At 36.2% G+C, this 26,847-nt stretch overlaps 2 protein-coding genes and 1 non-coding gene across 3 annotated transcripts; all 3 read left to right on the top strand.

Moving 5' to 3' along the window:
• The first annotated feature begins 3,237 nt into the window (after positions 1-3,237).
• On the top strand, positions 3,238-3,340 carry LOC125472627. Its single transcript, XR_007254545.1, has one exon. It is a non-coding gene; the product is annotated as a U6 spliceosomal RNA (small nuclear RNA).
• Positions 3,341-9,084: 5,744 nt separating this feature from the next.
• LOC103936283 (BTB/POZ domain-containing protein At1g30440) lies at positions 9,085-13,479 on the top strand. The gene is given in 5 exon segments (XM_009346120.3): positions 9,085-10,129; positions 10,945-11,014; positions 11,268-12,491; positions 12,714-13,083; positions 13,086-13,479. Coding segments are annotated over 5 exon segments (1,899 nt in total). The 5' UTR covers positions 9,085-10,070; the 3' UTR covers positions 13,262-13,479.
• Positions 13,480-15,165: 1,686 nt separating this feature from the next.
• On the top strand, positions 15,166-24,948 carry LOC103936284 (cation-chloride cotransporter 1). Its single transcript, XM_009346121.3, is given in 14 exon segments — positions 15,166-15,551; positions 17,244-17,390; positions 18,064-18,142; positions 18,490-18,581; positions 19,297-19,411; positions 19,803-19,903; positions 20,076-20,137; positions 20,313-20,531; positions 21,174-21,288; positions 21,691-21,885; positions 22,578-22,978; positions 23,263-23,424; positions 23,599-24,542; positions 24,544-24,948. Coding segments are annotated over 14 exon segments (2,952 nt in total). The 5' UTR covers positions 15,166-15,378; the 3' UTR covers positions 24,691-24,948.
• Positions 24,949-26,847: the final 1,899 nt, after the last annotated feature.

Genomic DNA, 26,847 nt, shown 5'->3' with positions numbered 1-26,847 from the left:
TGTTGTTAAAATATTAATAACTTAAAAAGTAAAATTTTATATTATTTATATAAAAATACGTAATGTACAATTTGTATTCCGTCACAATAAAAAAAAATTCATATGAATGGCAGACATGATTTCCTTTTGGAAGGCCACTCCGCCAATTGCAACAGTGCTGCCCAAGGAGCAATTTTTCGGTGTACCCGGTACACCAAAAAAATTTGGTGTACCCTCACTCATAATGGTGAGGGTACACCAAAAAAATTTGGTGCACCCTCACTTTTTGTACACCAAAAAAATTCTAATGAGTGAGGGTACACCAAATTTTTTTGGTGTACCCGGTACACCTAAAAATTTTCCCTGCCCAAGAGGTCCAGAGAGTGTGTTACCCCTCGGCGCATTTTAGCAATGAGAGGTAAAACTACAAATTATTGAGAGTGTGTATTCTACATTAGAAAATTAATGTCTTATTTCCAACGGTTCACGTTACTCAATTTGTATTTTTACGTGTTAGGCTTACGTGATCTGTCGCATGTTAAGCCTGATGACAATATGCTCTTACGTCATTCAATATGTATTGTACACGTGTTAAACTTAAGTGACGCCGCACAAAAAAAAAAGACTGTTGAGTATATAAAGCATACATCAGCATGTAATTTATCATGATACGTCAACTTATTTTACTTAAAATATAAAGTAAATTAATAACATTACATGACCGTATTATGCTGGTAATTTCGTATGACGTGCGTGAAACCTAAAGGTGCGCATTCTAGTATGCAAAAGAGGGCCGAGGAGTTGTTGGGTGGCCTTATTCATAAAGCTCCCACTACAATTTTTCCAGTTTGTGTTTAAAAAGCTCTTTTGCTGTATCTTCTTTCCGCTGTTCGCTTTTTCTCTACTTTTTTCGTTCTCTCGAGTTTTTAATTGTAATTAAGTTGTAATAACTTTTATTTCTTAGGTACTAAGAAAGCATGATATGTGGTGTTTCTAGGCTTCTACCATTAATAGGGTTTGCTGAAAAATATTCAAAACTTACGTTGAATAACAATTATCATGAATTGAATTAAAGTTTAGATAACTACAAGAATTCAGAAAACTACTTTTCTAAAGTACCAAAGTTCACTTTTCAAAAAGACTTCTTAAGTTGCGAATTCATCTCTCTTTTTATAATGTGGTGTTTATTAGTTGTACAATCAAAAAACAAAATTCGGGGGACGGTTCATGAATTTAAAATCAATCTATGAGTTAAGAAGTTTCAGTAAGGAGTTGTTTTGAAAAATCTAAAATTGGAAGGGCTTTTTATAATTTATGAAAATTGAATAATGACCTAAAGATATCCATTAAACAGAGTTTAAAAAATGAATCAATCATTGGATTCGTTTCAGTTTATAGAATAAGAACAAATGATTGTTGAAATTCGTGTGGAAGCATATACTTTAAATTTTAAAGAGAGGGTTCGAATAGGCTTCTAGCAATCCAATAATATTATGATTATTGAATATTCTATACTTAACTATCAAATAGTATTCATATGAATTGAATATAAAACTTCACAGTCTACGAGTAGAAATAAGTATAAACAAACTGCATTTAAAATTCTTTCTAAACTCGCATCTGAGTTTAGATTCATCGTTTAACTAATATTTCGTTAATTTATATCTTTTAATTTATCAAAACAGGCATCATTCATCCTTCTGGCGGATGCAGTTAGCCTTCTCATTAAAAAAGCCAAGTGTCATGCACGTAAGATGTTTTTCAAGAGTACATAGGATAGCACACCAATCCACTTTTATTTACTTTTTTAATTTTCAAAACCCACAACCCAAAAAGGAACGCAACACTTTGTTTCATGTACTTTCCTCCTGTATTGGACCACAGGGGGTGTGTTGCCATAATTGCCGTCCCAATTGACCTAAGCAATGACTTGTGCTAGGAAGGATTTGTGGATGTTTCTGGTACAAGTAAAGCTTCTGTGCAGTTTTCCTCCAGTTAATTCAACACACAATACTAAGGATGTTGAGGGAGACTATGTTGATGTTAAAGGTACAATATTCATAGACATTAAACGTTATATCATATGGAGAATAGAACACAACAAACCTTGCCAGAACTTTCAACTCGTCTAAGGAAAAGGAGTACAACATTGTAAAGATTAAACATGTGAGCTATTCTCAAACAAGTTGGTGATAGTGTTGGGTGGTTCCTCATTCCTCAAGCACGTGATCTGTCTTTTGAATCTGCTTCAAATATAATGCATGCATGCCTGGGAGCTATCAGCTCCACCTGAAATGGTGATCGCACTCCTTCAACTCTTCCTGCCATGATTGCCACAATAGTACCGCTAACATCTCGCACCCATGCCCATTTGCTCAAAATAACCTCCATCTATTTTTGTGAGCATTTTCCCTCTTGTCTCCTCGCCCAATGTACTGCTGAAAAAAAAATACCTCACGTGTATGGCACAAGCCTTTTTGAATAAAAAAGCTGACAACATTCACCAAAAGAACGAATGGTGCTTATTTTGGTAAATCAAGAGATGTAAATTAACGAAAAAGTAGTTGAGAAATTCTACTCAGGTGTGAATTCATGGACGAATTCTATATTTTACTCTTTTCATACCAGATTTTTATACCACATTTCTATATCTTCGTAGGCGGCATCTAATGTAGACAGCCACATCATTTGAAAAATTTGCAAAACCCAAGGAAAGGAAGGAGAAAGACTCCTCGTATACCATCATCATCATTTAATTTACTAGTTTTTCTTAATTATTAGTTTATTAAATAATGAACTAAATTTAAAAATCTGATTAATTCAAATGATGTGACTGTCCACATCAGATGTCACCTAAGGTGGTATAAAAATATAGTATAAAAATGTGATATGAATAGCATTACTCATGAAAACTTAAAAAATTGTAATAAAAATTAGAAGTTGGAAGTTTGATCCACCTATTGACCATTTGGCTATTAAAAGGGGCGAAAGATTTATGTTCGTGTTTGATATCTTTGTTCTTCTTCTTCTTTGGGCTTCTCTAAGAAAAGGAAGAATGTAATTTAAATTTAATAAATTGAATCCAACCCACGAAGAAAAAGCCCTATTGGGTCTGTCTGAGGGAGATTGGGCTGGGGCCTCACTCCTGACTAGTAAAGAAGGAAAACTGAGCCTTGAAAACAAGGCAACACTTGTCCCACATCGATCAGTCATGCTATGCTTCAACGCTTTATATACGTTTGCTCCATAATACCCTATGTCCCTTCGGGGACATCCGATAAAATTGGAACGATACAGAGAAGATTAGCATGGCCCCTGCGCAAGGATGACACGCATAAATCGAGAAACGGTCCAAATTTTTTTTGCCCTTTTTTCACCGTCTTCCCGCTGTGTCAAGGTGCTTGCCAGAATCCGAAGGGTAAAATACATAGCTGAATGAGGTTTTGGTTTTTAAGCTACAGGGAAGTATCTTTTATCTCCAGTAATTCATTGTCTTTTGATTCTGTACAACATATGATAGTAGTGAAGCGGTTTGCAAGCACCTGAGAAGGAGGATGTATCCTCCTTTGGTCCATGGCGGCGACTTTTAATGGTAGCATACGACGTTGTAGTATCACGTGTCCTTAATTTAATAACATGTGCAATTCTTTTTTCATATGAAGTTGAATCATTGACACGATTATTTTGTATTTGTGCTAAGAAAGTACTTCTTTCACATATCATATCCAATCATAATAATTAGGTATCAAACTCGTCAATCAAGTAAGTTGAACTTGAATGCTTGACTATACCTCTCTCTCTCTCTCTCTCTCTCTCTCTCTCTCTCTCTCATCGACTAGACAATAAAAATGTTTCAAAAAATTGAATGTTTGAGTCCGCGTGATTTGTTGTTTATTGTTTTGCTAAGTATTTAAGAAGTAAAAAGCAAACAACACAAATTATGATACACTATAAATACTCATGTTATCGCTCCCACGCTCTGCAAACTTGCAGCATACAAGATTATGTGGGTTTCCACATTTTGCATTGAACTTTGGACAAAACTTCACACCTACGTATGCTAAGGTGGGAGTAGGATTCTCTTTCCTCCTAATCTCATTTCCTTATCTCCCTTCCTCTCACATTTTTTTTTGTTTTATTGTCTCCATACAAAAATCAATATAAGATATTGACATGGCTTTACTGTTACTGTTCAAGGGACTCTTTGTCACCTCATATTTTTTACACGATATTTTATAAGTCGACACAAGAATTGACGTTAAATTGTGAAGTGGTAGAGAATCTTCTTAGCATTTATCTATTTGTTCAAACCCTAATTATATATGTTAAGCAATACAATGAACATGAAACTTTAATCAATGGTATATTAATTTAGTCCACTATATTTAGTTCAACCTCAGGTGAAAACAAATAAAAAAACAAGTTGAATGATGCTAAAGCTCTTCACATTTATTTTTATAATATTTGATTGTAGTTCTTATCTTTATGCTTGGTTTTGTAATTTGTTATGAGGAGAAAAATTTATGTAGAATTGTCTAAATAAGTCAGTTCACGCATCTAGTAGATCAATGTAAGGCCATGTCTAACCAAAATACACGAGTTTTTCAACTTTTGTGACAGTTGCTTAGCTAATGACGTTGAAAGACACCCCTACTTAAATTCTTTTGTTCATTAATCTGTTATGATCTATTGACTATTGAGTAAGAGTGAGATTAGGCCTACCCACCTATTTATTTTCAGTTGGTTGAGCAGATTATTCTACACTAAGACTTAGCTGAAGAATATTGTTCATTAGCAGTATTTTGACGAAATTGCCCTTCAGTTGCTGTCGCCTACTCTCAACTCTTTTTTTTTTTTTTTTTTTTTTTTATGTTGCACGCAATTTACTATTTCACCCCTGGTTTACATGTGTTGGTCATCATTGATAGGGAAGGGGGCTGGAAATTTAACACTAAATGCAAAGTTATCTTTAGGGGTGGAAAATTTTGCCATATACCGATTTACCAACCGAACCATATCAGTCGGTTCATAATGGTATGGTATAGTTTTGATATTTTTTCATAATCGGTTGGGACCGAACCGACAATTAATGGTATTGGATTTTGTATACCCACGGTATGTCATACCTACCAATATATATCTATATATATACATATATAATTTTTTTTTTCTATTTAGATATTTTAGATATTTTTTACAAGCTTGACATGTGAAGAACTGGAAAATTGTAAGTATGGCTATATTTTTTCTAATTCTAATTATAGTACTTCAATCTAATGTTTATTGATAATTTTAATTTATTATTCAATATTACTTCTTATTCTAATCATACTTTTTTTATATATAACATTTGAATTGAAATAGTTGATGGTTCTACATCTCAAGCAGGAACATCAATTCCAAGTGCTTCGAAGAATTGATTCATGGAAGATCTCACATGCATTGGTTGCTGCTACTTCAGTGATGTTGCATTATCAAAACAACAAGTTATTTGTTTTGGAATTACAATAAGGGGTTCTTATAACCAAAACCATACTTTTGAGTTTTGAGTTTTTTGTTTAAGCATTAGTTGCTACAATTGAATTTAGACAATTATATTAGTTAAGACTTTTGAGTTTGTGAACTTATAACCATTTAGATTATGTTTGCTGACATTGTTGTTGGTTTATTAAGTTTTGATTTGATTTCCATTTTAATTTGTAAAGTCATGCTTTTTTGGCTTATCATCAATTGAAAAATTGCAACAACTTCTTTTTCTCTTCTATGTTTTGTTGTTCACGGGTCGGTGCATGGTTTTGAGCTGTTGTTTTTGTAGCTTATTTGCAAACTATCGGTTGTGTCATTTACCAACCGAACAAGCCAATAATTTTGACTGAACTAATTTTTGGCAACTGCAAGAAGACAGTTGGCTAGCAGGTAACTGATTTTCGGTAATTATGTGTATGTGGATGGCAGGTGGCATAAGAAATTTGACACGGTTTGCCAACTGAACCCAACCCTAATCTTCATCTTCATTTACTTGTCTAATTAGTTTCCATTTATTTGTCACCTTATTATTACGGTCTAGTAATATACCTTACTACTTAATACTTATGAGTAGAAAGTTTTAAGTTCGATTCTCATTCTCGCGAATGATAAGTTAAATACCAAGTCACTATGACTAAGCCATCATATGGTTTAACCTCAATCATCAATTCATAAGCGTAAATATATCGCTTGTAAAAAAAAAAAAAAAAAAAAAAAAAAAAAAAGAAAAAAAGAAAAGGAGCTTAAAATTCGACATATACCCCTCACATAAAGGCTCGTCACCGTCGATACATCGGGGAGTGGGAAGGAAATGGGACCAATGTAAATATATCGCTTGTAAAAAAAAAAAAAAAAAAAAAAAAAAAGCTTAAAATTCGACATGTACCCCTCACATAAAGGCTCGTCGCCGTCGATACATAGGGGAGTGGGAAGGAAATGGGGCCAATGTAAATATATCGCTTGTACACAAAAAAAAAAAAAAAAACAACTTAAAATTCGACATATACCCCTCACATAAAGGCTCGTCGCCGTCGATACAACGGGGATGGGGGAGGGAATGGATCGGTCCCAATTCCAAATTCTTGCATTTGCATCCGCATGGGACAATAAATTGACTATCTTTCCAATCAACCCTATCAATTTCTTGTTTTTAATTTTATTCCCCCAAATCAATCAAAATCTCACTTAAAATGTCCACGTACTATATTTAATTATTATTCTTCTTTTGGTCTGAATAATTAATTAATTTTCGTATGGGCGTTAGCGACGCACCCACATGGCCTTGCTGGATGAAGCAGATAGATGTTGCTTCTATTCTTTGTCACTAAACTACAAGAACAAGAAAAGCTAAAGAATTATGGTTAATAATTAGACAAGATTATCCCTTTCCTGGTCAAATTGCAGTTTCCCTTTACTTGTTTGTGTACTTTATGTTTTTTTGTTTGTTTTAGAATTATGATTTTAGCGTCCATAGATTCGTTCAAGTTTTAATTTTTTCTTATTAGAATCGATATTACTATTATAAGCAGGCTAAACTATACGAAGAAAGAAGAATAATTTGAACATGAAACTTATAGTGAGATAAAGAGAAAAGTCTTATCAACCAGAACAATGTTTTATTTGACAAATGAAAAGTCTTATCAATGTGACATCCCACATCGCCCAGGGAAGTGATCCTTAAATGTATATTCCCATCCCTACCTAGCACGAGGCCTTTTGGGAGCTCACTGGCTTCGGGTTCCGTAGGAACTCCGAAGTTAAGCGAGAAGAGGGCTGGAGCACTCCCATGATGGGTGACCCACTGGGAAGTTGCTCGTGAGTTCCCAAAAACAAAAACCGTGAGGGAATGGTAAGCCCAAAGCGGACAATATCGTGCTACGGTAGTGGAGCGGGCCCGGGAAGTCGTCCCACCCGGGCCGGGATGTGACATTGGTATCAGAGCCTAACCCTGGTTGCGTATGTGCCGACGAGGACGTCGGGCCCCTAAGGGGGGTGGATTGTGACATCCCACATCGCCCAGGGAAGTGATCCTTAAATGTATATTCCCATCCCTACCTAGCACGAGGCCTTTTGGGAGCTCACTGGCTTCGGGTTCCATAGGAACTCCGAAGTTAAGCAACATCGCCCAGGGAAGTGATCCTTAAATGTATATTCTCATCCCTACCTAGCACGAGGCCTTTTGGGAGCTCACTGACTTTGGGTTCCATAGGAACTCCGAAGTTAAGCGAGTAGCGCGCGAGAGCACTCCCAGGATGGGTGACCCATCGGGAAGTTCTCGTGTGAGTTCCCAGAAACAAAACCGTGAGGGCGTAGTCGGGGCCCAAAGCGGACAATATCGTGCTACGGTGGTGGATCGGGCCTGGGTTGTGGTGGGGGCCTGGGCCGGGATGTGACATCAATCAGAGCAATGTTTTATAATATTGACACGAAAATTATATTAAACTGTGAAGTAATAAAAAGTACGTAAAAATCTCATTTTGAAAGTGTCTCTTTAGCATTTCTCATTTTATTTTAGTTCTTATAGTTTCAATTTTAGGATTTATAATCGTCATAATTCAAAGTAATGCCTTGATTAAGTGTTGTGGTTGTTTTATTTTATTTTCCACCTCCAAAAATATAATTTATTACTTACAAGAGGTCTTAGATTTAAACTTCCTGAATGACGACTTTAATAATAATTTGTTCTCTCGCTCTTAATGTAAAAATATATCGTTGTATGAAGAATAAATTAATTTACGCTCACATATGTCACATAAGTGTTATTTTTGTCGTTGTATAAAAAATAAACTAATTTACCTTCACATATGTCACACAAGCGTTATTTTGTATTTTTTTAGGGTAGTGCTTTTCATAAACCTGTTTTTGTTTTTGTTTTTTTTTTTTTTTTAATTTTTATCTCCTGCGCACTTTTGTGAATTTTGTCCGTTGATATTTTTAAATTTATTTGATCCGACGGATGAAAATTCAAAAAAATGTGCGAGATAAAAATAGGTGTGTGAATTACGAGGTTTCCTTAAAACTAAAAACTAGAGATTTCGGGTTCGAAATCCGTTGTTGGTGTAGAAGGCAGACTTGTGGTCAGGGAAGGTTAAATACCTCTGTGAGTCTTCCTGACCCTCGGAAGAAGTGGATTATCATGGTTTGCCACCAGTTGTCATTCTTTTAGGAAAAAAAAAAAAAGTATGCGAATAACACCTCTCTCAAAAGTGAGAGTCACCTCCTATTTTTGTCAGGGTGGGGGGGAGAAAAAATATCGATTGGCCCAATTGTTATGGAAAGAGATCATTTCTAAATCTTTTCCATTAAGGCCACCAGAACAAGTGATCTGGACTCTTGAAATTTGATCTAAAGACTAAAAACAAAGCCCTTTAAAAGTTATAATAACTTTAGTCGTTATATCAATTTAAAGAGCTCAGATCATTTGATCTGATGATCTTAATGAAAGAGATCTGAAAAATACCTCTTTCAAATTATTAATGTTAATTATAAAACGTTATATCAAAAACGAAAAATTCAAAAAAAGTTTCACTTTAAAAAATCTGCCTAGCATTTCTCCTCTTACATTAGAAAAGGAAAAGACTAATCGCGAAAATTGAAACTTGAAAGACCAAAAGCGGAAATTTGCACCCACTTCAAAACTAAAATCATTACGTTGGGTAAAGATTCTCATCTCCTAATCCAAGTTCTTAGGCTTCCAAAAAAAAAAAAAAAACCAAGTTCTTAAAGTGCAATGAGTGTGTCGCAAGCCAGAGGACCCCACATGTACGTGTGAGAGGAGAGAAGGTCTTCCTACCTTCGGAGCCAGACGGAGAGAGGGAGCTGATGTGCTGCCATTGATAACAAGGCCCTGACACGTTAGGGTTTCCGGGCGCCTGGCTGTCTTTTGGGCAAATGGGTCTTGCGGTTTGCATTGGCAGACATTAGGAGGACTCCTTTTCCTTTTACTTTAATAAGGTGTCAGTGGTTTTGGTCTCCTGTGTCTTGAGGGGTTTCAATATTTGGAATTTCTTTTTAGTTAAACTATTTAAGCATCTCGTTTTTGGGGTTTCTGGGGCACCGGTTTGGAGGGGTTGACCTAAATTCTCTGTCTGAATTAGAAAGTTTGAGTTTTTATTTAATTTTTAATTTTTTGTGGGGTTTTTGGGGTCAGGTTTGGGGATTTTTGGAGGTGGGTATTTGTAGTGGAGTTGTTTTGGAGGAATTTTCATGGATTCAGAACTGGGTTTGTAAAGGAATTCACTTTTTCTGTTATATCTGCTGGTTTTTTGGGTCAGTTTTTTCCAAAAAATTTAGTGAGGTTCTACAAAGAAAGCTCCATTGTGGTGCTGTTGGGTTTCTGCTTCTGGCTTTTTTTCAGGGATTTTTCTGGCTGATTTGGGCTTTTACAGTGGTTTTTGAGGGAAAGTGCTTATTGGGTTTCTGCCTTTGCTTGTAAAACTGCCCTGATTTGGGCAGTTACTAGTGCATTTTGCCTTGAGGGATTTGTTTCTGCAGACTTGATTAGCTTGTCTCTGTTGGGAAGTTGTTCTTGAAGTTCTTCTGTTCTGCTTTCACTGGGAGAAAAAATGGCTTGCGTGAAATTGGGATCTAAAACTGATGCATTCCATAGACAAGGACAGGCCTGGTATGCACCCTGACATCTTTAATTTGATACTCTTTATGACCGAATGTGTGTGTGTATATATATGTATGTATGTATATGTATATATGCTCTGAATTGTTCTGAATTTGTGTCACAATTAAACTTGTTTATTTTTACATCATTTATTTTCAGTTTGCAAACTTGAATTTGTATGGAAAGTAAAATTTGATATGTTGCCTGTAAGTTGAATTTGTATTGAGATTTGTTACCTTCAAACTATTATTTTTCCTTTGGTGTTTGGGATTTCGTAGTTTGAAGAATGCTTAAAAGAAAGGCGGTTGATACAAACATGTCCGCTGCTTGTTAATAATTGATGGATTCTTGCTGTAGCACAGTTGTTTGGTAGTTTGAAGAATGACTTAATTTGGAAGACAGAAGACGTTTCTTCTTCCTTTACCATACGTGTTCTGGATATTGTCTTTGGGATTTAGGATCTACTTGTTGCGTGTTCCTGTGAAGTACGTGGGCGATTGTATTCTCTTTGTACATTGCATTGTGCTAGCAATATTTTTTCTGTTTTTGAACCTCATATTTGTGATTAACAATATGAAACGATGTTGGACTGAGGTTTTTTTTTTTTCTACTAGGTAATGAGTATATATAACAAATTGTATGAATGTTGTGAAACGAAAGCCATGTAGCGATTACCCTTTTGGATTACGATGTCTGTGCTTCATGATTGATTAGCTGATTATATGTTATGACTACAGACACCGAATCAATTCTTCTTGAGTAAATTAGTTCCCAATACTTTCGTATTTGTTGACTGACATTATATATGTCTTGCAACGATATAGGTTCTGCACCACTGGGCTTCCTAGTGACATTGCTGTTGAGGTTGGAGAGATGTCATTCCATCTTCATAAGGTTAGCTTCCTGGTTCCCTGTTTACTTTTACCTCCCTGTGGTTGGTATAACTATCACTTGATTTACTGTTCTTGTAACTTGGGACAATTCGTTACGTACCTGTTTTGGAGAATGACTTTTGACTTCTTTTATCAGGTTATCTGACTCTTTTTTGAGTCGTTAATCATAATTTGTTGTCAACCCCATATGCATAATGCATGCCTGATTTCACATCTGAATGCTACTCTCACCTTTGAATTGCCATTTGGTGCAGTTTCCTTTGCTCTCAAGAAGTGGGGTTATGGAAAGATTGATTTCCGAAGCATCTGAAGGAGAAGAAGGTTGTGTCATAACCGTCCCTGATATTCCTGGTGGGGTAAAAACATTTGAATTGGTAGCCAAGTTCTGCTATGGGGTGAAATTTGAGCTTACTGCCTCAAATGTTGTCTACCTTCGATGTGCTGCTGAGCATCTTGAAATGACTGAAGAGTACGGGGAGGACAACTTAATCACACAAACTGAAGCCTTTCTCAATCAAGTAGTCCTTCGAAATTGGAAAGACTCTTTAAAGGCGCTTCAGACTTGTGATGATATTCTCCCTTATGCTGAAGAACTCAACATTACCAAAAGGTGCATTGAGTCACTAGCCACAAAAGCATCTACTGATCCTAATTTGTTTGGGTGGCCTGTCAAGGAGCATGGTGGCCCTATGCAAAGTCCTGGTGGGAGTGTCCTGTGGAATGGGATAAGTACAGGGGCTAGACCAAAGAAATCAAGTTCAGATTGGTGGTATGAGGATGCATCAACCTTAAGCTTGCCTCTCTACCAGAGGCTGATTTCGGTCATGGAATCTCGTGGCATCAAACAGGAGATCATTGCAGCCTCAATCACTTATTATGCAAAAAAGTACCTTCCTGGGCTGAATCGGCGTCAAGGCAATGATTCTAGTACTCATCTTAAACCAGTGTCCTTGGGGTCCCCACCATCAGAAGAAGACCAGAAGCTCTTACTTGAAGAGGTTGATCGGTTACTTCCATTTCAGAAGCGTGTAGTCCCAACCAAATTCTTGTTTGGTCTACTTCGAACAGCCATGATTCTTCGAGCCAACCCTTTGTGCATATCAAATTTTGAGAAAAGAATTGGCATGCAGCTTGATCAAGCTACTTTGGAAGATCTTTTGATGCCCAACTTCTCTTATTCTATGGAGACTCTGTACAATGTTGACTGTGTGCAACGAATTCTAGACCACTTCATTGCCATGGAACAAACAGGAGGAGTGTCTCCATGTTCGGTCGATGATGAACAATTGATCGGGTCTTCAGGTCCTTCACTGACCCCAATCACAATGGTAGCCAAACTCATCGATGGATACCTTGCAGAGGTCGCTCCTGATGTCAACTTGAAGCTCCCCAAGTTTCAGGCTCTTGCTGCTGCTGTTCCAGAATATGCCAGACCCTTGGATGATGGTCTTTACCGTGCCATAGATATTTATTTGAAGGTAATTATACGCATCGATCAATTTTTTACCTATAGTTCATGTTTTCTTTATAAGATCGGTCATTGAATCGACAAGCGGTCATCATGCCATGCCATATAGAAAGAAACCACATCGCATGCACCTAGAAATAAAGATTCTCTCAACATCAATGTTTCTAGAATTACAATCTATAAAATTGAAGTTAGTATTGGACACTCCTGTAACCTTGTTTACAACCTGCAGTCACACCCATGGTTGGTAGAGTCCGACAGGGAACAGCTTTGCCGGTTGATGGACTGCCAGAAGCTTTCCTTGGAAGCTTGCACTCATGCTGCACAGAATGAGAGGCTACCCTTGAGAATAGTTGTTCAAGTTCTCTTCTTCGAGCAGCTTCAGCTTCGGTCGTCAATTGCCGACTGCTTTCTGGTATCAGAAAATCTTGACGGATCAAGACAGTTAAGAAGCGGGTTTGCTATGTCTAACGAGGGAGGCTGGGCCACTACCGTGAGGGAGAATCAGGTTTTAAAGGTTGGGATGGACAATATGAGGATGCGGGTATCCGAGCTTGAGAAGGAGTGTTCTAACATGAGACAAGAGATCGAGAAGTTGGGTCGCGTAAAGGGTCTAGCACGTGGGGAAACGTATCAAAGAAATTCGGGTTCAAGATAAAGTCCCAGATGTGCAGTGCTCAAGAGGGATCCGTCACCAATCAACACAACGGGAGTGAGAAAGTCGAGAAGCTAAAGGAGAGGCATGGTAAGCATAAGAAAGACTCTGTTAAAGATGAATAGTTTTGAAGTTTTTTCTGTGTTTTACCTGGATGTTTCTTCGATTTCGGTTTGGAAAGTAAGTTCCAACGTTTGCCTCTTTGTGCTAATACACCTGTTTAGTCTTTTGCTGTATAATATTCTGCCGTAATTATGTGTAGTGGAGATCGACAAACGAAGTTACCTTGTAATTTGGTTCTCAACAAAGTTCATGAGAAATTCAAATGACCCTTATCAATCAATGCTTTTTGTTGCAAGTCGTCTGTGTTCTTGTTAATCGCGGGAGGTCATAGGTACACTAAAATAATTGAGCAGCAACCTAAATTTGACCTCCCGCGGATTAGAAGAAGTGTGGGGAGAGCCTCGAGATGGAACAAATCATCGTCGCAGCTCTCCCGGTGAAAGCATCCTGCTGGCGCAGATGCGCGAGCAACGAAGAAATTTGCAGTTGTGGATTTTATTATCCGACTCATGCAGGAGAAATGCAACAATCCTTAACCTTTTAGATGTATTTGTTTAAAACAAATATTGATATGAATTGATTAATATTCACTGGATTCAATGTACGTTGAAGGTTTGGTTTGTTGTCGAGGATTGAATTTGATTTGAAATTGACGTGAAAAATTCACTAGATTTAACGTTCGTTGAAGGATAAATGGATGTCAAACTTCCAAAGTTCGGGTCACAAAGTTATTGGGCCACGATGAAGAACATATTTTCTTTGTAGCAAATTAGAAATGTTGTATCGAAAGTATTTATATTTTTATTAACACATCTTTCCTCCTTTACATGGTACCTTCAAAACTCACCATCAAAGTTAATTTGTGAGAACTCATTCAATTGTAAGATTTTAGTTTTTAAGCTTGTTGTCTTATAATTTTTGTGTGTACCCTTCAATGCTGCGGGGACGAGAGACGACTTTAGTTTTGAATTTGGGATGCAGTGAATTAAAGAGAAAATTTTTATGCAACATTTTTTTACACTCAAAATTACTATTTTAAGCTAGACTAGAGAGAATTTAAAACCAAGACGCACTGAGTTGTAGTCAAAGATCATCTCCAGGAGCGCAATACACTATCTACATAGGATCAACAAATTTTATACGTTATAACTATCAATCAAATTTTGTTATAAGACGAGAGAAACAGAAAATATAGTGAGCAATGCTTAATACACTAATGATTGATTAATAGATCTTCGTATTTCAGAATCGTATATGTTACAAATTTCTTTGTAAAGATCATTCCTTACAAAAGTCAATTAAAGTTAAGGTTGTTTTATAAATCAATTGTAACAAATAGATAGACGGTTTTTAATGTTTTTGCTGAATCCGTCAATTTATTATTATACAATTCGATGACTAAATAATCTCATATTTTATTAATTTTTTGTATAGATAATTTTTACAAAATGCTTTATAACGGTTATGATTATAAGTATGAAATAAACTTAGAATTTGGATGAAAGTCATAATTTATAAATTGACATGCACCAATTCTTGTTTGGATTCATAAACATATAAATTTAGAACTTCAGCGTGTAAAAAAACTTAAAATTTAGGACCTAATTCCCAAGTTTAAATTCCAAGTAAATATGTGTCATTTTTCAATTTATACGATGGAGAGTTTAAAAAAAATATTTTGTATTCAATTATATTATTCTTTTACATTAACCAAATAAAAAAATTCATAAATCTTAAAAAATATAAACCTAGCAATTTTAATTTTCGTCATTTTAAAATTCGCAAGTAATGTTAATTTTCTTCGTCAACGTACGATCAACGGAGGATGACTGCCTAACGAATTGAGGAGGAACTCAGGACCAAGAGCAAATTAATTTTTTATTATTAACAAAAGCAAAACTGTGGTTCCAAAATTTGACGTCGTCATTTCTCAATTTCTTTTCTCCTCTTTTTCTCATATGATTTCGTCTCAAGGTTTCTTCAATTCAAAGCCGCCTCTTTCTTTCTTTTTCTCTGCGGTTCTTTGAACAATCAATATCCAATAATATCATCGTTTCTTAATTTTCCACAAATATTATATAAAAATCCTTTCTTTCTATCTCTTCTCTCTCGCACAGATCTAAATCCACCTTCTATAGGAGTAGCTTTGTATCGGATCGATCCAAACAGGGGATAAGAAATGGACAATGTCGACGTCGAAGCTGGTGCGGAAAACGAGTTCCGTGGCCAGAGGGGTCGCAAGTACCGCCCCGTCGTCGACAACGATCGGGCCGTGCTCGAGATGTCGCCCATGGATCCTTCCTCCTCCTCTTCTTCGTCGTCTTCTCTCCCGGTTCACCAGGCTTCCCTCAAGTATGTGTGTTTTCTGTATCTGAGACTTAGGGATTTGAATGATGGTTTAAGAATGAATTTTGATGCGTTATGCTTTTGGTTTAATGGGTTAATTGTCGAAAATGAGTTAAACCCAGAAGTTCACTTGATGATTTAAGCTTTGTGTAGGGTGAATTCTTGTCCGAAACCGAACATGGGTTAAACCCAGAAGTGCAAGTTGATGCTTTAAGCTTTGTGTATTGTTAATTCTTGTTGGAATTCGAAAATGAGCTAAACCCACAAAGGCAATTTGATGCTTCAAGCTGCTTTGTGTATAACGAATTCTTGTTGGAAATCGACAATGAGTTAAACCCACAAGTGCCTTTGTCAGAATGTTGTTTGTTAAGTGGACTGAGCTATTGAATTAAAAAATGGGAAATCATAAGATACTTGGATTCTGAATCCTAATATAAAGCTCTGCCCAAGTAGGAGAGTGCTGATCCTGTTATAGCACAAATTTGAGTTAGGCTGATGAAACTGTTGGGGGTGGTTTAGGTTTAGATTAGAAAATGTTGTTCCTTGCTGGTGAAGATCAATTGGGGCCAACGTAATGTGATTATCATTTGGCATTGTGGGGTATTGGTTTCTATGTGGATTGTTTGGTTGGAATGAAATAAGAGGTATTTTGAGGTTACGGAGGAGGAATTGGGGTGCGTTTTGGACTATAATAGAGTTTGAATTTTTTTCTTACGTGTTTTATATTTCTGACTCTCCTCTAGATCTTGTTCTTTGATGTATCTGGCAACAAACTAAATTTAGCAAAATAGAGAATAACTAGAAACACACAAGATTTATATTGGTTCGGCAGAACTTTTGCCGACGTCCAGTTGTGATTTCTCTAGGTAGAGAAACGACTTCTTTGATTAATAATAGAGTTACAGTACTTTTGCAAACCTTAGAATTAATCCCTTTCTTTTCCTCTCGGCTGTCTCTGGCGTTCTCTTCTTTTACTAGCCTTGCCTGCACGTTATTTATAAGTATAGGGTGTGGTTTACATACCTATTTTTACTAAGTTTCCTATTCTTTATGGAAATAGGAAGGTAAATTATTTCTATTTTGTATGGAGTAAGAATGTACACTTTCTTTCCTATTCTATATGAAATAGGAAAGTACACTTTCTTTCCTTTTCCAATTATGTTTCTAGGATTCCCAATCTAATTGTACAAGGAAACTTATTTCTTTCCTAATACAATCCTAAACAAAATAGGACACTTACTTTGACGAGCCAATTCCTAACATTTTGGTCATCTATATCCAAGCATTTCAGGATATTCCTTTAACTGCAATCATTTTGGATGGGATTTTTGAGTTGAATGTAATCTAATTCTTGCATTCTTCACTTATACATCTTTTGATCATTCATGGGTATCCCAATCTATGGTTTGGCATAGCATCAAAATCCATGAAAATCTAAGGATATCTTATTTATGAGGTGTTGCAATAATTCCTTGAGACAAAAAATCCGAGTTTCCCTTGTCAAAATGTTTCTGATAGCTATAAAGATACTTGTAAACTAATATTCTTTTTCAGGTAAGTTTGGTTTTTTGTACCTACATGTTGAAAGGCGGATTTCTCTTCATTGCATGTAAAGAAGATCAAGCAACATGTGTACTAGAATATAATAGTATTTATTCTTGCTTATAGTCTTTGTACATGCGTATTGCTGGTGGACAGGAAAATAAAAGTGAGCACACAAGAAAACATGGGTTCTAACATAAATGAAGGGCCTTCTACTCAAGTGCAAGACAAAGGCCCTCAGAAAGAATCCAAATTGGAACTATTTGGTTTTGATTCTCTTGTCAACATTCTTGGTCTGAAGAGGTATGTTTGTTATGTTCATTAGTATTGTTTCTTTATCATGCTCTGTCACCCTAAAACGCAGATACTGCAACATATTTTGGGTATGTAATATCTGATTGACATTCTTTTGGTACTCCAAATCTGTATTCAAATTGACCCTTGAATATGGCATGTACATGGTGAATAGGAACAGTGATTTTGAGATTGTTAGGAAAATCATGTGTCTGCTGGTAGTTTTAAATTGTTAAGGGCTAACATGAAAATAAAACATTGATAAAAAAGAGGAAACACCTTGCATATTTATTTTGTTTTGTTGTCTTATTCGTTGTGGCTATATCTATATCCTAGTTTTTACGATTTGTCATATTGTTGCATTGTTTATGTATCCTGTGTCTGGTGCCCTTGGAACATAATTTTATTGACCCATATACATACATGTCTAGGCATTCAGAGGGATACCGGCACACGTACAAACTACTTTCACTTTTAAAGTTATTCTTTCTGATATATGGTTTATGTTTCCTGCCTAATCTCTTCCTGAGAAGAGATGCAAGGACTGAGAGAATATTTTGGCAATTTTCTCCCCGCATGTTTGATTTTGGAGAATTTTCTTGATATGAAAGTTATTTACTATAGTTTGGTATAAAATTTTGTTGCTGATTGGTAGGTAATTATTTGTTTCATGCTCCTACAGTATGACGGATGAGCAGACTGCAGCACCATCAAGTCCTAGAGATGGTGAAGATATTGCTATCACTCAGGGGCGACCAAAGGTATGGTAATTTATTTACAATCCTGCTGTCTGTTGCATAACTCCCTCCTTTATCTTGTTGCTTGCTTGGTTTCAATAGAAGCAATTACAAGGCAAAATAGTGTAACTATTGTGTTAGGTCGTCATCATCATCCTCAACAACATCAATCCTTCTTTTTCTTCCCCTTATTCCCTTCAATTTTCTGACATTTTACTACCAATTTTGACGGTATTGTTACTTGTAGTATATGCTTATTACCCCTTTGCTTTATTGTTGAAGTTTCATATTGTTATGCTTTCCTGAAAGTTGGAACTGATTTTGAATTTCTGATGTTTTTCTGTATCTTTTGACGTGCATTCACCATGCAGCCAAGTGATCTCAAACTGGGAACATTGATGGGTGTATTTGTGCCGTGCCTTCAGAACATTTTGGGAATTATCTACTATATCCGATTTTCTTGGTAATTCTTGATTTGCTTGAGGTTTATCATTCTTTGGTATTCAACTATTTTATTCTATTTTTCAAATTGTCTATAGGATGCATGAACAATTTTATATTTATGGTAGGATTTTCTGTTAGATGTTGATATTGTATATGGAGTGTGCAATGTAGATTTTCTTGTGCATTATTCGATGTGCTATCAAAATTCTGGTGAATTTATGTTTTCCTTTTAATACCACATTGTTTTGTGTCCCCCTAGTGCTGTTCTAGTGGAACTTGTTTAGATTCTGAAATTAAGAAAACCTTTATGTTTTCATTTCGAAGCTTGTTTTTATCTATGTCAAATACAACTACAAGACCTATTGGCGCAGCCACCACAGCACCTGCTTTTTATGGAAGTGGGATTGTCTTGTTTTCTCACTAGTTTGTTCTGCAAAGGCTGTAAATTTGACTGTTTGTCCGGCATGCTTCTTTCTCTTTCTAAAGCTCTTTATTAGGCTTAGTAGAACTGGGAAATTGCATGCCAGACGAATCTGATCATTATTGCTTATATTTTTGTATAATATTTTACTGCTTTTAAATGATTATTTTTGTCACTGCTTTTAAATGATTGAATTCATCATGTTTCTGTTTCGTTATAAACCAGTCATGTTTTTACTGATATAAGTTTTTTAAATTTATTTATTAATAAAAAAAAGCTACTGATATTATCTCTGAATATGTTAAAATGGCAGGATTGTTGGTATGGCTGGCATAGCTGAGTCACTATTCTTGGTTTCCTTCTGTGGCTTGTGTACTTTCCTGACTGCAATATCATTGAGCGCAATTGCAACCAATGGTGCTATGAAGGTACACAATATATATATGATAAGACTAGAAAAATATTAGATGGTGAAATTTATAAGAATATCGACACCCTATCATAAAATAGCAGAGCAATACTTTAGCGACTCTTAACAGTTGAAACTGGATTGTGATACCATTTTAGATTGCTACACGGTGGTGCATCTACAATTGAGATTTAATCTTAACAGTTATTCCTACTTTCAAAGAATCATTAACCTTGTGCTTTATATTAATGAACTGTGTAATATTCCAATTATTATCAGGTACTGCACGTCGAGTTATGGTTCTTTCCTTTTGAGTACTCTGACACTGTATTTTAGGAGTTAATTTATTCTTGACCGAATAGGGTTGTGAAAGAAGGATACTGAGTTCTGCTTTGTATTCATTTTACTAGGGTGGTGGACCTTACTATCTAATTGGTCGTGCTCTTGGTCCAGAAGTTGGAGTTAGCATTGGGTTATGTTTCTTTCTAGGAAATGCTGTTGCTGGATCTCTGTGAGTTTTCACTGTTAACTTAATTGTGATGATATAATGACATGATGGTTGATGTCCGGAGGCAGATGGATTTAGTCTTGAATAAAGTGCTCTATTCTTTTGATTGCTTTGTGCTTGATGCTGGATGGTTGTTGAGTAATGAACTTGGGCTTTCATGTTCTTGTTGTTCTAGTTATGTCTTGGGAGCTGTTGAAACCTTCTTGAAAGCTGTGCCAGCAGCTGGGATTTTTAAAGGTAATTTAGCAATGTTCCGGTTCACAAGAATAGAACCTTTTTTCTTTGAAAATTGTTGCTGGGAATTGGTTTAAAAACCAAAAAAATTTCAGGTTAAAAAAAGCAAAGACTTGTTTCTAATATTTGAATGGAGTGTATGTAATTTCTTTTTCTTTACTCATGTTGTCAAACACAGAGACCACAAGAGTTAATGGAACATCAATTGCAATACAGAGTCCGAGTTCTCATGACCTGCAAATCTATGGGATAGTTGTGACTATTCTTTTGTGCTTTATTGTGTTTGGTGGTGTGAAAATGATCAATCGGGTTGCACCTGCCTTCCTCATACCCGTTTTGTTCTCACTGTTCTGCATATATATCGGGATTGCTTTGGCGAGGAAGAATCACCCTGTAGGTTAGTGAAGGTTTAACTTCTTTTCAGGAACTGGCACTTATCAGTATGGATATATGTTTTTGCCTCGTTTTATTAATGATGTATGCCATTTTGAGGTCATAATATATAGGTATGATTTTTAACGTAACATAATGCTGTGAACCTAGAGTGTTGTGTTGTTATCAGCTTCTTGTTTTTTTTTGTTATTAGTTATTACTACTACAATGCTAGAGATAATATTATTTGCAATAATAATGATACAAATATTAACAACAATAATAATTTTACTAAAACAAAAATTTTATGAATAAAAATAAATGAAAATATAAGGAAGCTTATACGATAAATTCAACCAAAAGTACAAAATAAAGTCAATAATCTAAGCCACACTACCCACATTCAAGAACATTATACTAAAATAAGTATCTTTGAAGGCTGGATACTGTTTTTTTATTATTTTTTTTCATTTTAGTGGTCAAAGGCTGCATGCCTGGATCAGTTTCTTAAAGATTAGCTGACTTTTACTTGGGGGTGCGCATCAGATGAAGTCAACTATTGCATTATAGTAACTTGACTTTCTAAAATATTTGTTCCAGTCAAATGTATTCTTTTAAGGTTTTGGTGGGGATAAATGGATAATATTTCTTGCAATATTTGTTACAGATGGGGTCACGGGCTTGAGTTCGCACTCTTTCAAAGAAAACTGGGGCTCAGATTATAAGAAGACCAATAACAATGGAATTCCTGATCCTGACGGAAAAGTATCCTGGAATTTCAAGTAAGTATGGCATTAATTTTTGAACTTAGATAGTTTTACTTTGATGCTGGTGTGAGTTAAACTTATAAATATTTGAATATGTGTATTTTTTTTATGATTTTGGAGGACATTCTTTTAAATCACCAATTCATCAATCTGTTTCTTTAAACTAGTAATATGCGGATATCTGGGTTCTTATTATTGCTCTCTCTCTCTCTCGCGCACTCTCTATTCGTGTTATTACTATTCTTCTTCTTCTTCTTTTTTTTTTTTAAAAAAAATTTAATTTATTTATTTTTTTCTAGTGAAGGCTGTTTTGCATGCTGGCTGTATATTTGTATAGCAATTTATATGCTTTGTTATGAATCTAGGGCGGAGATAAAAAATTTTGCTTTTCTAACTGCTATTAATCTTTGTTTCCAGTGCAATGGTCGGCCTCTTTTTCCCTGCTGTGACAGGAATTATGGCAGGTTCAAATCGGTCAGCCTCACTGAAAGATACTCAGCGTTCAATTCCTATTGGAACACTGGCTGCAACTCTTTCAACTACTGCAATGTATCTGGTCTCTGTGTTACTATTTGGAGCTCTTGCAACCAGGGAGAAGCTTCTGACTGACAGGTATACAAATGTTCTTATAGTCCTTTCTTGGGGCATACATAAATTTCTGTCTTTTTTTTTTGTATTTTTTTTAATCATTTTAACTATTTATTCAAAAGTTGCATGTTGTATAATTGGTTTTTTTTTCTTCCCTTTCTGTTCTTATTATAGTGTGTCAATGAGCTCGAGAAATCATCTGTTTTTTTTCATTTCCATTTTTTTCTCATCAACTATGGAAATAAGAAGTTGAAAATTTGAAGGGAAGACGGAGTTCTTCAACATAAGAAAGGAGAGACTGAAATCTTTTTCTAAACTGTTATAGTTCCCCCTCTTTCGTCAATGGCTCTTCTTTCTTAGAAACATATAAAAACGTCTCCCTTTGTGCTGAAGTTCTTGACACCTAATGTCAGAAGTGAGAAGATTTGTGTGAGTTCATAATATATAACTAGTCTGTGGTCTGGGAGTTCCTTTTGTTTTTCGTTTGTTCTGAACTCTTCGTGGTTTAGAACAGCTAAATCTGTTGGTTTGGAGTTTCTTCCATGGCCACTTATTTAATATATTATCTTTATGGTGTCAAATTGAGTTCTAAAAGTTGGGAGGATCTGTCCAGTTAATTGTTTTCCTGTGTATGTGTCAGCTAGAATTTTGCAGTAGCAAAATAATGTACTTTGTTCATTGTTTATCTCATTGCTGAAACTGGAGTTCCTCTGCAGGCTACTTTCGGCTAGAATTGCTTGGCCTTTCCCAGTATTCATTTACATTGGAATAATTCTTTCAACCTTAGGTGCCGCTCTTCAAAGCCTGACTGGTGCCCCCCGTCTCCTAGCAGCAATAGCCAATGATGACATTTTACCTGTTCTTAACTACTTTCGGGTTTCAGACGGAAATGAGCCTCACATTGCTACCTTGTTTACGGCGCTCCTCTGTATCGGGTGTGTCGTTATTGGGAACCTGGATCTTATCACGCCAACTATAACTATGTTTTTCCTTCTGTGTTATGCGGGTGTGAACTTATCTTGCTTCCTTCTGGATCTTCTAGATGCTCCCAGTTGGCGTCCTCGGTGGAAATTTCACCACTGGAGCCTCTCTCTTCTTGGAGCCACACTTTGTATAGGTATACCTATTGTATTAGTTTTGTACTTTGATTTTAACATTATGCTCTCTGTATAGACGTGCTAAGAAAGGCAGTAAAAGCATAGGTAGGGGAAATCAACTGTCAGCTCTTGAAAATTAGGCACTAGTTTGTGCTTGAAAAGAATATCTGTCAGTGACGTGATTCTGTTACTGTCGTACTCTGTTATTGTAGCCACATGCTATGTGTGATGTAAGTAGGTCAAATTCGATTTCTTTTGAAGTTTATATTAACTTCCGTGTCTTCTTTTTTCTTTTTGTATACAGTGATCATGTTCTTGATCTCTTGGTCATTCACTATTGTGTCTCTAGCCCTGGCAAGCCTTATATATTATTATGTGAGCATCAAAGGCAAGGCTGGGGACTGGGGTGATGGTTTCAAGAGTGCATATTTCCAACTAGCACTCCGCAGTCTTCGATCTCTAGGAGGTACGTGTACTTGCATCTCTAGGACAAAATTTTAATGTGGGAGCCATGTTTGTGTTGTGTGGTTGCCGGGGGCATGCTGATGGTTTGAACGAAGTGCATGCTAATGCCATGGTTTGTGCTTGCGTGCTAGTATATTTTAACCTTTTCTCATTCATCTTTTCACTATCCATGCAGCAAACCAGGTACACCCAAAGAATTGGTATCCCATCCCCTTGATATTCTGCCGGCCATGGGGGAAGCTGCCAGAAAATGTGCCCTGCCATCCCAAACTTGCTGACTTTGCCAACTGTATGAAGAAGAAGGGCAGGGGAATGTCCATTTTTTTCTCTATTCTAGACGGTGATTACCGTGAATGTGCTGAAGATGCTAAGACTGCATGCAAACAGCTTGCGACCTACCTTGACTACAAGAATTGTGAAGGTGTAGCTGAGATTGTCGTGGCCCCCAGTATGTCTGAAGGCTTTCGGGGCATCGTCCAGACAATGGGTCTTGGAAACCTCAAGCCAAACATTGTAGTGATGCGGTATCCTGAGATATGGCGTCGTGAAAACTTAACGGAAATTCCAGCCACTTTCGTTGAAATAATTAACGATTGCATTGTTGCGAACAAGGCCGTTGTCATCGTCAAGGGACTTGATGAATGGCCTAATGAGTATCAGAGGCAGTATGGTACCATTGACTTATACTGGATTGTGAGAGATGGAGGTCTCATGCTGCTTCTGTCCCAGCTCCTCCTCACGAAGGAAAGCTTTGAGAGTTGCAAAATCCAGGTTTTCTGCATCGCAGAGGAGGATACTGATGCGGAGGGGCTCAAGTTTGATGTGAAAAAGTTTCTATATGATCTTCGGATGCATGCTGAAGTGATTGTTGTAACAATGAGATCGTGGGATGTGCAAGCAGATGGTGGGTCTCCTCAAGATGAATCTGTGGAGGCGTTCACTGGTGCTCGGCGGCGGATAGCTGATTACATGGCTAACATGAAGGCAATAGCTGAGAAACAAGGGACCCCGCTGATGGCTGACGGGAAGCAAGTTTTTGTGGATGAACAGCAGGTGGAGAAGTTTCTTTACACTACTCTGAAGCTGAACTCGACAATACTCAGATACTCGAGAATGGCATGCGGTTGTGCTTGTGAGCTTACCTCCACCGCCGGCCAACCATCCTGCATATTTCTACATGGAGTACATGGATTTGCTGGTGGAGAACGTGCCGAGACTTCTGATGGTGAGAGGATACCGTAGAGACGTTGTAACTCTATTCACATAGTTTCAGTGGAAGACTGCGTCCGTCCTGGAATGGTAAATTACCGCATTTTCCAACACTAGTTGTTCATAATTTTTTTTTTTAACTTTTGTAGTTTAAAACGTTACATTCAGTTCATTTCACCGTCCCTATGGCTAGAGCAGCATTTTACTAGTTCCCTTAATTTGTTTTTGTAAAATTTTGAAATTTAGACTTTTTTTCGGATTCATACAGCCGACCCCGCGTAGGGTGATAAGTTTTTGCTATTGTTGTCATCTTGCAGCTTAGATATGTTGGTTTGACTTGGTGTTTATTTGCTTTCTCCTAAAACATCCTGCAGCAAATTAAGCAATACATAGTACCTTGCATTTGCATGACTTGGTTGAGCGACGCGGAAGACAGATCGGATCCTAAAAACTGAGCCTAAGGATCAAATGACAATATCTATTAGATATTAATATAAGGTCATCTCCAATCGAAATGATTAAATGTAATGTCGTCCAGAATTAGTCTTGCAAAATATTTGTTTTAAATGAATAGTGACAGATCATTCTTATACCATCTTTAACCGAAGCGGCTAATCAAAGTCTTCTCAATAATTTATTAGTTTTAAGTTTATACTTTAAATTTATTAAGTAATTTAATTAAACTACCTTTTAATGTTTTCAAATTAAGTCGTTGAATTTAAATCAATTATTGTAACTGATGAGCTGGTCAAAAAAAATAAAAATAAATAAATAAAGCTAAGAAGAGGATTACATTTGGCCAATCTCATGCCTTCGCCAAATAATAGCCCCAACAACGAGTTGGAGTGAGTTTTTGTGCAAATGAGGTCTTTTTTTACTTTCTAGACCTTTAGCTATCTTTATTAGAAATGGCCTAATCTCTACCGAACATCAACGTTGTCACCAACTTAGCATGACGTTTATATGACCATTGTCGTCTGCGTCACTATCGTTGCTATCCGGATAATGCCGCATGAGAGAAAATCTGCCGTGTTGGAAGTCTATTCAATGACAGAATCACAGAGCAGGGACCACTTCGGCTTGGAGTGCTAGCTCACCAAGTCCGGTAATCTGGATCATTAAAATTTGATTTAATAGTTAAAGTTATTATAACTTTTAAAATGAACTCCTGTTTGTAGCTGTTGGATCAAATTTCAACAGTCCGGATTTCCGGACTCGATGGATTAAGAGGAAGGGATCCGGAGATGATCCCTTTCCCTTGGGCTCTTTGACCATTCGGCTTCAAAGTCAATGCCAAAGGTTGGGTGGCTAGTCAATTGAGATTTTTTAGTGTATTAGAATACAGAGTAAAACATCATGTATTATTTTTACAATTGGAAAAACACTTGAAAATAAAACATTCCTCTAATTATATGATAACATGTAATGTTCTGTTTCATATTTCGGACACATTTAAAATCCATGAATCAAGTGGGTATGCAAATTTTGTCCCCACCAACAAAGTAAGCAATATTGCCACTTTCAACACTAAGGGCAATCGCGTCCCACGACTCTATTTTTAATAAAACATTTTATGCAGAAGAGGAAGACAAAATTAAAAAATAAAAAGTAAATATTAAAGATGAAATAAAGCAATAAAATAAAATTTTGCTTATGCGGTTTGTCTATTTCATTAGAGTGACTCACTTTGTTCATGAGACTGATTGAGTAGGCAACTTACTACATTATAGTACAATTTTTTCCGTTTTGTTTTCCTACACCATTGAAGATGATCAAGAATAAACTCTTGACTTGTTTGGTTCGGGAAGTGTCCTAATGAATAGGTTGTTTAACTCATTGCGTTTTCAGGTTCACACTCTTCATTTTTTTTGCGAATGGAAAGAGTTTTAGTGTAAATTATCATATTATTTATATAAAATACAATATCATGCTAATTTCAACTCATAATCATATACAATGTTGAAGAACGTAAAGCCCTGCACTCAAAAAAATATCAAGATAAAATAAGACACATAATGATTATCAAAGTATAATTCCACTCCATCCAATTATTTTTTAAAAAAAAACCTTACAAATGCTGAATTGTGTAGGCGATTAAGTATCTAAACCGTCTAAATTTTTCTTAATAATGTTTTACCGAAAAATTTACAAACAAAAAATAGTCTTGGTCAATTGATCATAGTCAATGATTAATGGAAGCACTATCCAACTTCAA

This window comes from the organism of the source record quoted next, unplaced genomic scaffold, assembly GCF_019419815.1.
Source record: "Pyrus x bretschneideri cultivar Hongxiangsu unplaced genomic scaffold, Pyrus_bretschneideri_v1 Contig7, whole genome shotgun sequence".
Taxonomy (NCBI): domain Eukaryota; kingdom Viridiplantae; phylum Streptophyta; class Magnoliopsida; order Rosales; family Rosaceae; genus Pyrus; species Pyrus x bretschneideri.
The sequence above is the reverse complement of the archived record's forward strand: the minus strand, read 5'-3'. Positions and strand labels throughout refer to the sequence as shown.